This window comes from Calonectris borealis, chromosome 14 (assembly GCF_964195595.1).
Source record: "Calonectris borealis chromosome 14, bCalBor7.hap1.2, whole genome shotgun sequence".
In the NCBI taxonomy this organism is placed as follows: Eukaryota; Metazoa; Chordata; class Aves; order Procellariiformes; family Procellariidae; genus Calonectris; species Calonectris borealis.
In genome coordinates this window covers 6,157,958-6,173,842 of record NC_134325.1, presented here as the reverse complement: position 1 = coordinate 6,173,842, position 15,885 = coordinate 6,157,958, and the positions used below count along the sequence as shown (strand labels likewise).

Sequence of the window (15,885 nt, the reverse complement as noted above, 5' to 3'; positions counted from 1 at the left end):
CTTGTTTTAAAGGAATGACCTAGGCAAAGCTAATCAGACTTGCTGTTGTGGATCTGACAGTAGTGCTGACATTTAATCTAATATGCTCAATATGGCAGCAACAATAGCTCCTGCTATCCCATCTGGTAATGATCAGATGTTAGTCATTTTTTAAATGAAAGTAACAGGTATTTGCTATAACTGAGCAGAATCCATTTAGGCTCTTTTTGCTGAAGTTGTGATTAAGAAAAAACAGAAAATTCTTGTCATTCTTGAGCGTTTGAGATATAAAACAAAAGATGGATAGGTGGATATATTTTTATCTACAGCTATTCCCTCATCCCCAACAAAAGAAAGAATATCTCTGCACATCTTGTATGCATTTCCCATTTTTTTTCTTAATAAGAGTGCTTTCTTTTACATAATACTTGTATGAATAAAGGGTATCAACAATGCTTAATATTAAGCACGTACTGTTATCTACATTTATTGCCTTAGCAAAGGGGCAAATTAATCCAAGCAAGAGTAATGCTTCACTGTCAAGTGCCAGAGCATGTAGTCAGGAAAACTGGCACTGACACTGTAATTACAGTTTGTGTCTCCCACCTCCACCCGCCAAAACCAGATTTGCTGCTGGTGGACATAAGTACTTTTGATAGAATTACTTGTATGACTAGTTAAAGCACTTGCACAGAAATTCTCCTTGTAGCAGGTATACTTTTGATTTGTTTGACTGCACATTTCTTGAATATTATGTCTTTTTCTTTGACATATCTAAGGTAATTTTAGACAGTATTTGCCTAGCAACTTTCACTTTCCAGGAGGTGATTTATGTTAGTAATGTAACATTGGAATTTGCTCAAGCTTTTTATAGAATATCCAGAGACTGTGGACTGTCATAGGTGGAATTGGCTGAATTGTCTCTAAAGCCTGACTTCGCTGTCAGATGCTGGATTGCCATCATTACTTTTTTAGCTGGATTTCCTGTACTTGCACTGTTTAAGTATTCCATCTTACTAGTTTCTGAATGAATTGAACTATTTTCAACTAAATTTCATAGAGGAGTAGAAGGCAGAGCTTGGTGCTCATCAAACTATGTGCGAGTTAGCCCCATATAAGACACCAAAGAAAGTCTAGGGGAGACTGGCTTAATAAAGCCCCAGCATCAGCAACAATTTCAGGTAGCGTGAGTACTTTTTTCAGGAATCTCTGTCAGCTTGAAATACAGATAAAACATGGAATGTAAAATATTTTTCCTGCAAATAAATTTTGGAGGGGATCTTCACTCCAAATTACGCAAACTACTCCACTGCTGAAACATAAAAACTACTGGCATTACTACACTAAGATTTGATTCAGTGTCCATGGTTATTTTTAGGAGTTTGCTGATAACTTCAGCAAAGACATGATCAGAGTAGGAACGTCAGCATTAATTATGCAAGACTTGGCCGTCCTAAACAAGTGTATGAACATTGGGTGTTCCCAGGTGTTCTGTGGAGCCATTGATAATACCTCAACGGGTTAAAAACCTATCACCAGTTACAATACAACTTAAGTTTGCCTCACAACTGTTAAGATAATCTGAAGAAATCTGATTGTGTAATAATGGCCTTTAAAAATTAAAGCTGTATTTAATTCTTTGAGTTTTAGTATTCTTGAGAGCAGTAGAACATGTGGGAAGTGGATTATTACAGGTATCTATGTAGGAATGTCAAAAAATTCTAATCAGTACAGTATGATAACATCATTTATGTTAATTTTTGTGACTTGGTCTCATTTCAGATGAAGTGGCTATCTGTCCTGCCCCAACAGTGTATTTTGCTGATGACATTTCTCCTAATGGCCTTGGAAGCTGTACCTATAGACATAGATAAGACAAAAGTCAAAGGAGAAGGCCACGTACAAGGAGAGAAGGTAGAAAATCCAGTAAGTATAATGAAATTTATCTAATTAAGTATTTTTTCCTAATTGTTAGTAATCTGGCTATAGCAAACTCCCTTCCTGAAATTTAGATGTTCTTTACTGGAGTTACTTGCAGGAGGGAAACTAATATTAGCCAGTATTGTCATACAGTCTACCATCTACTATGGTGAGGTTCCGTTTAAATTTGTTCTCTTCTATTTTTTTTCCATGAGCTGCTGAAGGTGAGGTGGCACATAGAAGGAATTCCCCAGCTTACAATAGGAAGAACTGCTTTCTGTTCCACAGAGACTGCTTTCAAGCGATTGAGGGTGGCTTAGGAAATTCCAGTCAGTGATTCCAGTTGTGTTTCAAACAGAACAGTAATGAATGAATTGCACTGCTTAAAAAAAAAACCAACAAACTATATTAACATGACAGATGCTTGTGTATGACATGGATTCCTAAACACTTTTCTCCTCTTCCTTGTCAGTTGCTGAAACAAGTGAATCATAAGTTGTTATAGGGCAATGATGCAAATCAGAAAACACGAGGATATGTAAGAGAGTATAATGCCTGTGTTGCTGAGATTTGAGTTTCAGTTTAATTATTGTATTTAAACAAAATGAAATGTTTGGTAGTGTATTATTTTCTCAATTTTACATTCTGTTTTTTGAAGGATACAGGACTTTATTATGATGAATATCTCAGGCAAGTAATAGATGTCTTGGAAACAGATAAGCATTTCAGGGAGAAACTCCAGACTGCTGACATAGAAGAAATAAAGGTAGGTACAAAAAAAAAAGAGTTAAATTAATGTCAATTAAATCCATAATCATGAGCCATGTATGTTGTATTCTTTCTTCCTTTTCTTTCTTCATACTCCTCTCAATTTCTGTGAGCTTAAATTTCCTCTCATTTTTATTTACTTAGCTATTTAACACTTACTAGATCTTTGTCTTTAGTCAAGGGACAGCAGAACTTCTGTTCATTAAAGAATATCCCATAGCATAAAAAAAACCCCAACAACGTATACTTGATTGCATAGTTTCTGCCTTCTGCCTATCGACTAAAAAAACAGTTTCATACTCCATATAGGTAGGTAAGTCTTCAAGCATAGCTCTTACTCACTGTTGCCTGCTCAGTCATTTGGAACACTATTTTGAACATAGAGGTATATCTGCCTTCTGAGATTAAGATAGTGTGTCACAAATGAATATGATGACATGGAAGAGAATTACAAGAAAGTCAGATTTTAAAGTCTGGGGAAATTGAGGAGTTGTGCTAAAGGTAAAGTCAGTGTATATAGGAATAAAATAGACCTGGGGGTACTGATTGACAGCCGGCTGAACATGAGCCGGCAGTGTGCTCAGGTGGCCAAGAAGGCCAACGGCATCCTGGCCTATATTAGGAATAGTGTGGCCAGCAGGAGTAGGGAGGTGATCATGCCCCTGTACTCGGCACTAGTGAGGCCGCACCTCGAATACTGTGTTCAGTTTTGAGCCCCTCACTACAAGAAGGACATTGAGGTGCTGGAGCATGTCCAGAGGAGGACAACGAAGCTGGTGAAGGGTCTGGAGCACAAGTCTGATGAGGAGCGGCTGAGGGAACTGGGGTTGTTTAGCCTGGAGACGAGGAGGCTGAGGGGAGACCTCATCGCGCTCTACAACTACCTGAAAGGAGGTTGTAGGGAGGTGGGTGTTGGTCTCTTCTCCCAAGTAACTAGCGATAGGACGAGAGGAAATGGCCTCAAGTTGCGCCAAGGGAGGTTTAGATTGGACATTAGGAAAAATTTCTTTACTGAAAGAGTGGTCAGGCCTTGGAACAGGCTGCCCAGGGAAGTGGTTGAGTCCCCATCCCTGGAAGTATTTAAAAGACGTGTAGATGAGGCGCTTAGGGACATGGTTTAGTGGGCATGGGGGGTTGGGTTGATGGTTGGACTTGATGATCTTAGAGGTCTTTTCCAACCTTAATGATTCTATGATTCTATGATTGCTGCTTCAAGGTCATGCTTTTGCTCTTTGGAGGAGCAAGACACTTAGAAATTCTCTTTTCAGAAAGCTTTTAGGATTCCTCTCTGTTTCTGTAACCATAGGCTTAAAAAAATTTGAATCTGCTTTGTGAAAAAATTTTGAGATTCTTATAATGTGGGCTACAGTATTGCCAAAGAATGCCACTAGTCTGCTGTCTTGCAGCTCATGTCTAACGGGAATCCTAAAGGCTACTTTCTTCTAGTTTTTATACATAACTTTCGTTTTTTGACAGAGTGGAAAACTAAGCAGAGAGCTTGATTTAGTAAGCCACCATGTGAGAACACGGCTGGATGAACTAAAAAGGCAGGAGGTGGCAAGATTAAGAATGTTAATTAAAGCTAAAATGGATTCTGTTCAAGGTAAGAATACAAAATTTAACTAGGTGAGTTAACAGATGGGATTGTGTTTGAGAGGTGTCCAAAATCCATCAGTTATGCTTTGTTTGTTGTCAACAATAACAACTGTATGCTGAAAGTGAGTGTCCTTCCTGAGCTGGCCTAGGGCCAGTAAAGACCCATCTTTATAGGAAACTGGGGAGAAGAGAAAAGCCATCTCTGTTTTATAAATAACTAAATTGATTCTGGCAGTGAATTTTTTGGATTCTTCTAATCTTTTTCAACTTCTTCTTCTATTTTTGTAGCGCATCAATTTATAGATTACTCACTGAGAACTAATAACATAGTATGATTGTTAAAGAATACAACATGACATAGCATCTCATGTCCTTACAGGGTAGAAAATTAATGTTTTTTTTTTACAGTCAGTCAGCACAAAAGTTTTCTTTTTTCTCTTTTTAAGCCCCCTTTCCACCAATTAGAGTTATTGTACAGATTTATAACAAACATTAAACATTTCAGTTCAGAAGATTATTTTTCTTATTTTTGGGGCAGTTTTAAGCTCCTGAATAAAGAAAAACATCTGGAGTGAAAAAAGTTCTCCATAGCATTTTCTTAATTACTAATGAAATCGTACAAACTCAGGCAATTTCTTTTAATGAATAAAGTATACAGGTTTCTAATGATTCTGATTGCTGTATGTTTGTGTGGGAAATGGTGCTATCCCTTTTTATTTCTTATTACCGGAGAATTTTTAAAGTTTGCATTTAGAACTAATTCTGTAAATTTCTTATTAGTGGTTTGTTTTTGAAGATAATTAGTTGCTCATAAACAAAGATCCTAATGATGGACAGCATGATCTTGTTTCTGAAATACTGTTTTTCACAAAGAAGCTCTAATAAAAAGGGCTTAATTTGCCTATGCAGATTATTTTATTATTAAAAACATTTGCAAGTTATGGGGAGGGATCCCACTGAATTGAATAGGTAATGTATCAATTTAAAATACTCCAAGAATAAGGATCTGTCTTCTAGGCTAAGCCGAATTTAGAGGTGGCAAGTAGAGTGAAGAAGTATGCATGAGCAAATATGTGTTCATGGGGATGTTACTAGGGTCAGGAAAGCATCAGATTAATTGGGGAAAAAAGATATTTACAGTGTAGTACCTTTCCAATGAAGTCTTTAGGTGCTACCATAGTATAATTAATGAATAATAATATGGAGTTGGCTGAGAGCGTCAGATCACCTTTCTGTCCTTTGCTTTCTTTTAATGAAAGTTCTAGTCCAGAAAGTACAGTCCACTGGTAGCTAGACGGTGCAGACCAGCGGTAGCCCCTCCACAGGAGTCAGTGCATTGCCTCACATACCTGCCACGCTCCGTGTTCATCATCCTCAGGTGGCTCTTTAGCTGCCAAGAACCCAGTATCATGCTCCTATCGCAGGCAAGTGGTCCAGTGACACATGGTGACACTCACAGTGAGCTAGTTGACAGCAGCTAATGATACCTGATTGTGTACATAGTAATTTTTTGTATTTTGAAATTTTTTAATAGTTTAATGGACTGATTACTCCTAGCCCTCTCTACTTCCATAAATCAAGAGTAACTAGCAGAGCATGCTTTAGAAAAATAATTCCCCCCAACAGATCAGATCTGTTACAGTGTAAGTGTGAGATCTTGCATTTGGGAAAGAGCAAGAACAGATTATTCCAGTTCAAAATATTCAGATGACTACTAAGATGTGAAAACATCAGGGGTGGGAAAACATTTTGTAAATTTTATAATCAGCCCTACCAGCGAGTACTTCACACCACAATACAACACATATGGTCCGCTTATCTATAAAATACAGCTGCATCTGTACACCTATGCAACAACTTGGAACGTCTACAGAAGAGCGTTGTATAGTAACAGCAGGCAGAGCTGTTTGATTTCTTTTTATTTGTTTTGTTAATCTTTTCCCTGTAACACCACTTAGTATCTTAGTCTTCTATCTGATCTTAAAAAAAAAAAAAAAGCACACAAACCCCCCTGTTTTCTTCCCTCTCAGATCAGGTTTAAAAAAAAAAAAACACATTTGAAATTATATTCTGCATATATTCAGTCCTGATCCAGATGTGCTTTTAAACATTTGCACCAAGATCCTACTAGACTGATCAGTACAGGACAGAAGAATATTAGGGTTTGGGTCTCAGATAATACAATAATGTGGCAAGTAAATAGTGTCAAATAAAATGAGTCTTTTCCCATAAATGTAAGGAATGGAGTAAAATGGGCTTGGGGGCAGGGTTTTTTTTGTTGTTTTGTTTTGTTTTTTTAAAAAGCCTATTATTACACTTCTAAAAAATGTTTCAAAAACAGGCGAAGGCGCATATATTTCAATAGAAATTATGATCTCACCGGGGAGGAACGATGGTTGAAATCTGCCCCAGCTAGTGTTTGCTGTTTTGTGATAATACAAACACAGCATTGAGTGTAAGAGATAGTTTACCAAAGAATAACATATTCAAAATTGTGTTTTCCAATTTTTTTAAGCAAATAAAATATTCTTTGCTAAGCCATGTAGTAAAAGCTTGCCAAAATTATTATACATAATACATTAAAGTGTACGCTGCTTAAGATAGCAGCATTATCTACCATTAGCAGTCAGAAACCATGGTAACAGCTAGAAAAGCCTGTTGTAGAAATGTGTTTTGTTGTTAGTGCATTGTGTATTGATATTGTTGGGTATAGTTCCTGTCATAAGGAAGAGAGAAATGTTTGCAGCTTTTAGACAGGATCTGACTCTCCACTGTCTTGCACTTCTCGTTTCGCACAAATGAAATTTGAATATCTGCTTATCTGATTTGATATAATTTTACACCATATTGTACACATATCTTTGGCCAGATATATCATTTGCAAAATGTACAGGGAAATAGAAGAGTTAGACTTCTCCCAGTTCAGGAAAAAGATACAAGTTGTTAGCTCTGATACTGCACATAACTTCAACTATCTCATTTATATAAAAGTGAATAAAATGTTTTTCTTAGTTTGTGAAGCTCACATTGATTCTATGTTTCCGTGCTGAAACACAAGCCTTAATTTGTGCATGTTAAATTATTGTGTGCAATGCAACACTGACACAACAGAAGGAATATAGTGCGAATTGCTATCAAGTTCGCCCATCTCCTTCAGGAAAAGCAACTTTAGAAGTGTTGCTCTAGTTTCCTCCCACAGTGAAAAAATCATCCAGTCCTCAGGGAGCCTCAGGCACAAGCTCCCATATGAAAGTTTTTAACTTGCTGATCTCGCTTGATTTCAAACTTATTTTAATGTTTTACATTTGTACCTTGTTCTTTCAGACACTGGCATAGACCATCAGGCTCTCCTTAAACAGTTTGAGCACCTGAACCATCAGAATCCTGACACGTTCGAACCTAAAGACTTAGATATGTTGATCAAAGCAGTGAGTGCTAGATATAAACTACTATGGGGTTTTTTGATATTAATTATTATGCTTTTTGTCTGGTAAAGGCAAATCCTTTTATATATACCACTTTTTTTATAAATGACATGCAGTTTTCATTTTCAGAGAAAAGTCAGTTGTCTCCATTGCACACTTGAAAACTGTTGTCAGTGTGCATTATGCTGAAGAACCCATAAATTTTGGGGTGGCATCTTAACAGGACTTGCATTCATATGCCAGTATAAACAACTTCGGGAATAAAATACGCCTTTCTGGGAGCATTTAAATTAAATGCAGTTTTGATAGGGGTACATTTTTCCCAAGTATTTTTTCTGATTTCTAATTTTAAATGATTTAAGTGTCTCACAGAATGATATAAAAAATCATCTCTAAACTAGCCATTTGAATTTTGGGATCTGTTATATATATGTCAAGCTGCAAAACCACAGCAGAGTAGAATTTAAGATATCAATATTAGAAATTGCATATGCTGGGCATGGCATTCAATGTCTATTTAGCAGATTCGGTATCAATCACAGGTATGGTTTTTTTTATTCAGTGCACGTTTATTAAGAGGATGCAGTTAAGCGAAGCATAGCATACCTTTTTTCATCTTCTGGAAAAAAGACTTTAATCTCAGATATGCTTTAGAAAGCACTGCATGTCTGACATGAGCATTTGACAGTTTTTATATTTTCAAAATAAATGGAAAGATAAGGTATATTGTAAGCTTTCTGTAATTTTTGTGGATTTTTTTACCGTTGGAAAATTTTATCCTAATTTTCCATAAAATTATTTTTTATATAGATATTATAAAGTTTCTTGCCATTTCTGAGCATCGCTTCTGGGAAAATTCTGGTTGGCTAGGAGAAGCATATCCTCAGTGAGGCAATTCTTTCTCATATTATTTTTCTTGTCTTCTCCTTTCTCAGCTGAGATATTGACAGAGTGTAACGGGCATTTTAAGGGGTGTGTGCTTTGGAACTGTTTTTGAAAAGGTACAGTGAATCTGAAAATTAAAATGTAAATAATGGAGAGACTGTATGAGGTATCAACATGTTACTCTGCAAAGCACTACCAAAACATCCTTTAATACCTTGAGCTGTCTGAAAATGATACATCTCTAAACTCTAATTTTTTTTTTTATTTCATCTGTGTTAAGCTACTGCAAACTAACTCCCATTATTAATGAAGGCACTTTTTTCATTAAACCCTAGGATAAGTTACAAATGTTCTTATTCTGAAATAAACAAGGAGTTAATGGCACTATTTGAAGCTATGCTTAATTAGTACGTGATATACTTAACTTGAGTTAATTTATTATTAATTGATGAGAAAGGACACCTTGATGCCTTCTTAAAGTACTGCATAGTTGCAAAAATTGTCCAGCAGTTGAACCCTTGCAAATTAATTTCTGTGAAAATAACGAAGTGAGGAGGGATGTTTTTGCATCACTGTCATGTGAAAGGAAACCCCCAACTAGTCTACCTCATGTTTAAAAGGAGAATGGCAATATGGCCAGCCTTGCCTGAACCACAGATCTGAACCATACAGTGGTTTTAATGTCATATGTGTTAACATAATCATGTGGCATAATCGTATGTCTACATGTATCTATATTTTTAGGCTACAAGTGACCTGGAAAACTATGATAAGACCCGCCATGAGGAGTTTAAGAAATATGAGATGATGAAAGAACATGAGAGGAGAGAGTATTTAAAAACACTGGATGAAGAAAAGAGGCAGCGAGAAGAATCCAAATTTGAGGAGATGAAGAAAAAACATGGAGATCACCCTAAAGTTCACCATCCTGTAAGGCCACAGTCTGTTTTTACATGATTGGGTGGAAGCTTTCCTTTCCAGAGAGAAAAAGCTCATGAAGAGAAGGGTATATCTTGTTTGTTCTCAGCATTTGCCTCTTCTCATTGACATGGGAGCAGAGTGTGTGGGAACAGTGTTAAGAGCATTACAAAACCTATTATATATACCCCCATTTTTTCTGTACAAGTATGCTGTTTGCTGGCAGAATTATTATTTACAAAGAAGCTAAAACTCACAAGGAAGAAGCCAGAACAGTATTCAAAACTGTAGGGATGCCTTCATGGTATGCCTGGCCTGCAAAGAACTGCATCACAGCACCTTTTGCTCTAGAAAAGGCAAACTAATTTAACTCCCTCCAGCTATTGTTTCTAGATGAGTCTGTGCGGCCATGACTGATTATTACAGGTGTTCCTTTCCACAGAATACGCATTTCCTTGACACTTCCTCTTTCCCTGAGCCTTTCTGTCTAACTGGAATTATTAGACCTGACCAAAAGGGAATTAAAGAAAATTCCATTGATTCCATTTGCAACATGACTAATCAGAAAATAAAGCCTTTCAGAGAAACTGTAACACAAAGGTAATGCAGAAAAATTACACTTAATCATTTTTTTAATAGTTTTTCTTTGTAACCAATCTGTAGGGAAGCAAAGATCAACTGAAAGAGGTGTGGGAAGAAGCAGATGGACTAGATCCTAATGAATTTGACCCCAAAACATTTTTCAAATTACATGGTAAGAGGTTTTGTTTAATTTAATGAACAAGTGAAGTGACTTTCTGTTACCTTCTGCTGAGGGCAAGTTTGTCTTATACTAGGACAAAGTCTTATACCTCAAGCAATTCGGATGAATCTGAAGAGTATAGAGGAGAAAGTATTTATGTTATTGTTTGTAAGTTTACTGCAAAGTTTTAAATGGGGTTTAAAAGTTGAAAACAGAGTTTTGTTTAACTACTCATAAAATCGTACAGCCAATAACCAGTAGTGATTGCTCAGGGAAGTATGTGTACTTAGAGGGCTGTCCATAATTATAACTTTGCTTACACACTACATACTAGGAATAATTTCTCAGAGGTGTGTGTGGGAAAACCTGCTTTCTCATCATCTCTGCAGATAAGTGCCAGACTCCCCTTATCTTTGGAGTGGTCATAGAAGTGCCAAGCCTCTTCAGAAGTTGCAAGATGCCCTTAATAAAACAAAAACCAAAATGACCCCCAATCCTACCTCTATATTTCTGAGCAGTGTGCAGCTAGAAACAATAAAATAGTAGCAGAGATGAGGATGCATTTCAATGGGTATTTTGCTTTAAATATGTTTATATAAATGTGTAACCTTATATCCTGACATTGTTAAATGCTTCATAATAAAATACCCTTAAGCAGATCCTGCCTGGCACTGGGCTGTGAAGGGTTGAACAGTACACAGAATTTGACTAATCCCAAAGATGATAATTTAACTGAAGAAAAGTGTTCTACCTTGAGTCTGAACTTTTATCTTGGTTTATAAAATATATAAATACGTATTATAGTTATTAAACCTTATTTCTTCTTTCTAGAAAGAGATCTTGAAAGATAATTTTCTGAAAATTTTTGGTAGCTTTTTTTGTGCAAATATTACCAAAACAGAAATAGCTGAAACAACCTTTTGCCTTAGAGCTTAGTATATAAAAAAACTTTGAAGCAATTAAACAAAAATATTGCATAATAACACTCATTTGAAGTAGACATTCTCTTTCAATTTCAGAGGTAGTATAACAGTATTCAGAGTAGAATGTAGGATAAAAGATGGATCAAGTGTTCTCCGCTTTGCATTTGTCATGAAAAGTCATTTTACAGTGATCTCTTCTCAGGCGCTGCATATTTATATAGATTTTCACGTAATTCTTTAGTTTTTTTGGAGAGTCATACTGTTGGTTATCAAAGTTTTTCTACGGATTTTTGTTGCTCCTGAATCTGTTTACAAATTTAGTTGTTAAATTGGGACAACTTGTCCTCAGTAATATTTTTTGGCAATTGCACTCTGTGCAATCCCGTTGTGACCTATTTCAGTTTGCTAATCTAAGAAGTAGGGAGATTGCTCCAGACTTGTCCAACCAATCAACCAAGAATGGCAACACAGTTCAGCCAACGTCTGATAAAAACTTAAACAGAAAAGACACGACCTTGTTAAATGAGTTTTTTAATCCACGTGAGATGTGTATGCTGATAACTTACTTAACTCATGGAGAACTATTACACGTATTACTTCCTGTAGATACTCAACTTGTATTTTCAACACTTCTTTTTGTAGATGTCAATAATGATGGTTTCCTGGATGAGCAGGAATTAGAAGCCCTATTTACTAAAGAGGTAACAAAAAAAAAAAGTTCAAAAACTTAACTTGGTTCAGTAAATGGTTACAGGGTTGTCTATATTTTTTCCAAGTGTATTTGGGGGCTTTGGACTACAAATTAGAGTATTCATGCCAAGTTATGTGCATCCTTAATGTTTCTCCAAAAGTGTAAAAACATATCAGCAGGGAAAAAGTAGTTGAAGCACAGGACTCAGACACCAGAGATCTAATGCTCATGTATTTCTCTGCCACAGGCTTGTTTGAGATTATATATTATTATATTATATTTATAATTAATCTGCAAGGTAGCTCTACCTGTATAAATTGCAATGCAGAGAGCTGCATTCCTGCTCTGGCTAGATGCAGCCTGGTAGAGGTTCTGAACCTGGGTGTCTGTGCTCATTCAGTGCTAATCTAAAGTCATAAGACTTGTTGAGAGAAAGAGAGTCACGCTTGTGCAGCTTGGCTTGAAGACAGCACATTGTGGAAGCAGCTTCAGAAATTTCACATATTTTCTATCTAGCTAGTTTGGAGCACATGTACATCTGATAAAGTAGACAGGCTCTTAGTTTCTTTAAGGCTTGATTCGTTATCTGTGAAAACACAAATATTAGTATTTCTTTGCCTCCCAGAGGGGCAATGATAGCAATGTACTGAAATTCTACAGTGATGGGAATTGCAGAATCAATGAGTAAACAAAGGGCCTTGGTCTTAATTGTTCCAGTAGGTTCTGTTTTGGTATAGCAGAAAAAAAACCCTAAACTTCATGTTCAAATATCCAGTACCATGGCTGTCAGTATCTTACAATTTTTTTCTAGATTTCATCAGTCAGGGAGGAAATGTGCTGTACAGTGTATAAGAAGCTTATAAATTCAAACTACTGTAAATTTTTGAAGAAATTAAATTTGCAAATACAGATTTCTAACAATACTTTGCCATAATCCCCTCTAATACAATGAAGATATATGGCAGTCTTTTTTGACAGGTATGTCCCACCATTTTGCAATTTTGTAGTTTAAAAACAAATAGTCTGGGGCCTTAAAATCACCTACGGCTAAGCAAGCGAAGCTAAATGACTAAGAAAGCTAAGTAGAAGCAAATAAGCATAAACTCACCAGGAAGACATTGTGCAAGAAGAGAAGTGAACCATTAAATTAAGCACTCAATTTGTCTTGTGATATCCTGAATGCTTACAGGGTCAGCTGCAGGCTCTGGTAAAAAGCTACTCCGTCCTGTTCCAGAAACCACATGGAAACTCTGCCTGCTTTGAATCTAGTGTAGGAGCAGACTGTGCATACCGAGGTCAATTTTACTGTAATATCCACAGCACTGAATTACAACCGACCACATGAATTAACTGAAAACTTCATTCTTAACAATGAAAGGCTCACTTGTTGCTTAAATGCTATGCTAAAAGAGGAAAATTGCGCACACACACACTCTCTCACTCTATTGGAAAAATGGTGAACTCATGTTTTTAGCAACATCCCATGCCACTGTTCTAAGTATGCTCTGTCATTTGAATGGGCAGCCCTTTCTCCAAACTAACATTTGCTAATTTTGAATTCAGCTAGAAAAAGTTTACGATCCCAAAAATGAAGAGGATGACATGGTTGAAATGGAAGAAGAAAGGCTGAGAATGAGAGAACATGTAATGAATGAGGTGGGGACTAATGTTCAGTAGAGCTGCTGATTTCCTTCTATGTTCAAGAAATACAGTCCTCCTAACATAAAGCGTCCAAGTGCAGCAGAAAGGGACGACCTGTCACACTGAATGCTGTTTGTGCTGGGATTCACATAAAGTTACAATTCTCAAGCCCTGTCCCCGTATTCTGATGTAGATGCCTGCTGACTATTTTTTATTTAGGAAGTTCCAGAGAAGGAATTGTGCTATAGCCTCCATCTTTTGCAGATGCTGAGATTCAATAGAAATTCCCTATGAATTTTGCGTCAAATGGGGAAGACTCTAAATGTGCTTTTGCACTTGGCAAATGGGTAAGATTTAGGTGTGAGAAGAAATAGTAGAGCAATGTCTTCTTTCATGTAGCTCACCTTTGTCCCTTCAAAAGAGGGCTCAGAGCTCAAGGTATCACCTATGACACTAGTAGTTCTGATAGGTTTTCAACTCAGGAGACAGAGGAAAGGGAAGAGGATGTTTTGAACCACTGTGTTTTTCACTCATATCTTTTCTGTATTCAACTATATTCCTTAAGCTTGAGGAATGGAGCAAGCCTGGACTTCTATTAGTCATAAAGGCAAGCATTTCCTCCCTTCCTCTTAAAGGATTCTGTCACAATTCAGTTGGGGTGGTTTTTTTATGTTTTAAAACCTCCCTATCCAACAGTGGAGATTACTTTGACTCACAGTTACAAAATTATTACCAGAAAGCTACAAAACATTTTTCTCAAAAAAAATCATGCATGCCATTATTAGCGTTGGGGCTGTGACCACAAATAATGTTTGCAATAAAGCCAATGAATTTTGAAGTAAAATGTGAGGATTTACTTTTTATTTCCATTTTTGTTAAGCTATATGAGCTTGTGAGTGAAGTTTTCAAAAGATGTTGCAGGCACTCCCTTGAAAATGGGACAGTTTAAAAATAATTTATATTTATATTTGAAGATATTTGCATAATGAAATTAAACATTAGCTCCACCAAAACCCGTCCTTTAGGTTGAGTTTAATTTTTTGCTTCAAATAGGTTGACATCAACAAGGACCGGCTAGTGACTTTGGAAGAGTTCCTGCGAGCTACAGAGAAAAAAGAATTTTTGGAGCCAGATAGCTGGGAGGTAATGAGAATGTGTTCCAAGTGCAACATACTGTACTATTACCATCACTTTAACCAGGAAACCAAATGGCATGTCTCTGACCTTTGCTTTTTTTCAGTCCTGTTTTGGTATGTCTGTGGTTAAGCGCCTTAGCTAAATGTAATGTACAAAATGTAGCAGACTAATGTAATGCAGATGTAATCTTTATGGTCCACGCACAAACAGAAAAGGTCTTGCGCCACCCTGTGGATTCTAGAAGAGCTTTTCCCACATGCTTTTCAAACAGAAAATGGACATTTTGTTTATGAATCACTTTAAAGGGAAGATAAGAGCTCAGCTGGAAGCAAGACGAATTTTTTTCTCCTACCTCTAAATCTGTAGTAGAATTTTGCTGAGAAAATAGCTGAGAACCAGCTATTTTGCTGTTTCTTACGGTGAGTGTACTAACCCTTTACAGTGTCACGTCTGGGTGTTTTGATGAGAATTCTGAGGGTTGTTTGGTGAACTGTACAATTCAGCTAATAATAATTTAAGTGGGAAGATAATAAAAATATATATACATTCCTGCCTAAGCATTCATGTTTGTATGTATTTTCTTGCAGACACTAGATCAACAGCAGCTCTTCACTGAGGACGAGTTGAAGGAATTTGAAAGTCATATTTCTCAGCAGGAAGATGAACTTAGAAAGAAGGCAGAAGATCTTCAGAAACAGAAGGAAGAGCTACAGAGGCAGCACGACCAGCTTCAGGCTCAGAAACAAGAGCTTCAGCAGGTACGCTTATGAGAACAGAATTTTTTTTTTTCCTTTTTTGTATCCTTATTTATGTAATGGCTGATGACAATCTCCAACTCTGGAGAATTCTTTACCTTGATTTCTCATATAAGTCCCAGCTGAATTCTAAACTAATGATACCACAGCAAAACATAATCTAGTATTCAGGATTATAGCAAACAATGCAAGCATCTCAACTGAGTAGTATACCCATTAACAAAGACTTTACATAATGACTGCAAAATTTCTTTTAAGTGTACTCATTTATGTCACATCAGAGAAAGTTGACAGATTTAAGTTTTTCAACTGTGGTATTTTATTTTTCACCAGGTCGTAAAACAGATGGAACAAAAGAAACTACAGCAAGGAAATCCTCCTGCAGGACCAGCTGGAGAACTGAAATTCCAACCCCGTATGTATCTTTCTGTGTAGATACACAAACTCTAAAATAAGATCTCCTATGTAAAGGTAATCCTCTGTGGCCAATTTACCAGCAGTTGGA

The 15,885-nt window shown here is 36.6% G+C and overlaps 1 protein-coding gene across 4 annotated transcripts in view; it reads left to right on the top strand.

The window, feature by feature from the left end:
• The window catches only part of NUCB2 (nucleobindin 2), a 34,065-nt gene that overhangs the window by 10,215 nt on the left and 7,965 nt on the right, over positions 1-15,885 (top strand). For 2 of the 4 annotated variants that reach the window (XM_075162726.1, XM_075162725.1), the window contains exons 2-12: positions 1,762-1,905; positions 2,558-2,665; positions 4,144-4,270; positions 7,588-7,691; positions 9,318-9,503; positions 10,155-10,245; positions 11,799-11,857; positions 13,411-13,503; positions 14,542-14,631; positions 15,213-15,383; positions 15,714-15,795. In XM_075162726.1, coding sequence (XP_075018827.1) covers positions 1,762-1,905; positions 2,558-2,665; positions 4,144-4,270; positions 7,588-7,691; positions 9,318-9,503; positions 10,155-10,245; positions 11,799-11,857; positions 13,411-13,503; positions 14,542-14,631; positions 15,213-15,383; positions 15,714-15,795 — 1,255 coding nt within the window. The remainder of the gene's footprint in view (positions 1-1,761; positions 1,906-2,557; positions 2,666-4,143; positions 4,271-7,587; positions 7,692-9,317; positions 9,504-10,154; positions 10,246-11,798; positions 11,858-13,410; positions 13,504-14,541; positions 14,632-15,212; positions 15,384-15,713; positions 15,796-15,885) is intronic. The other 2 variants (XM_075162727.1, XM_075162728.1) reach the window with 2 other exon arrangements.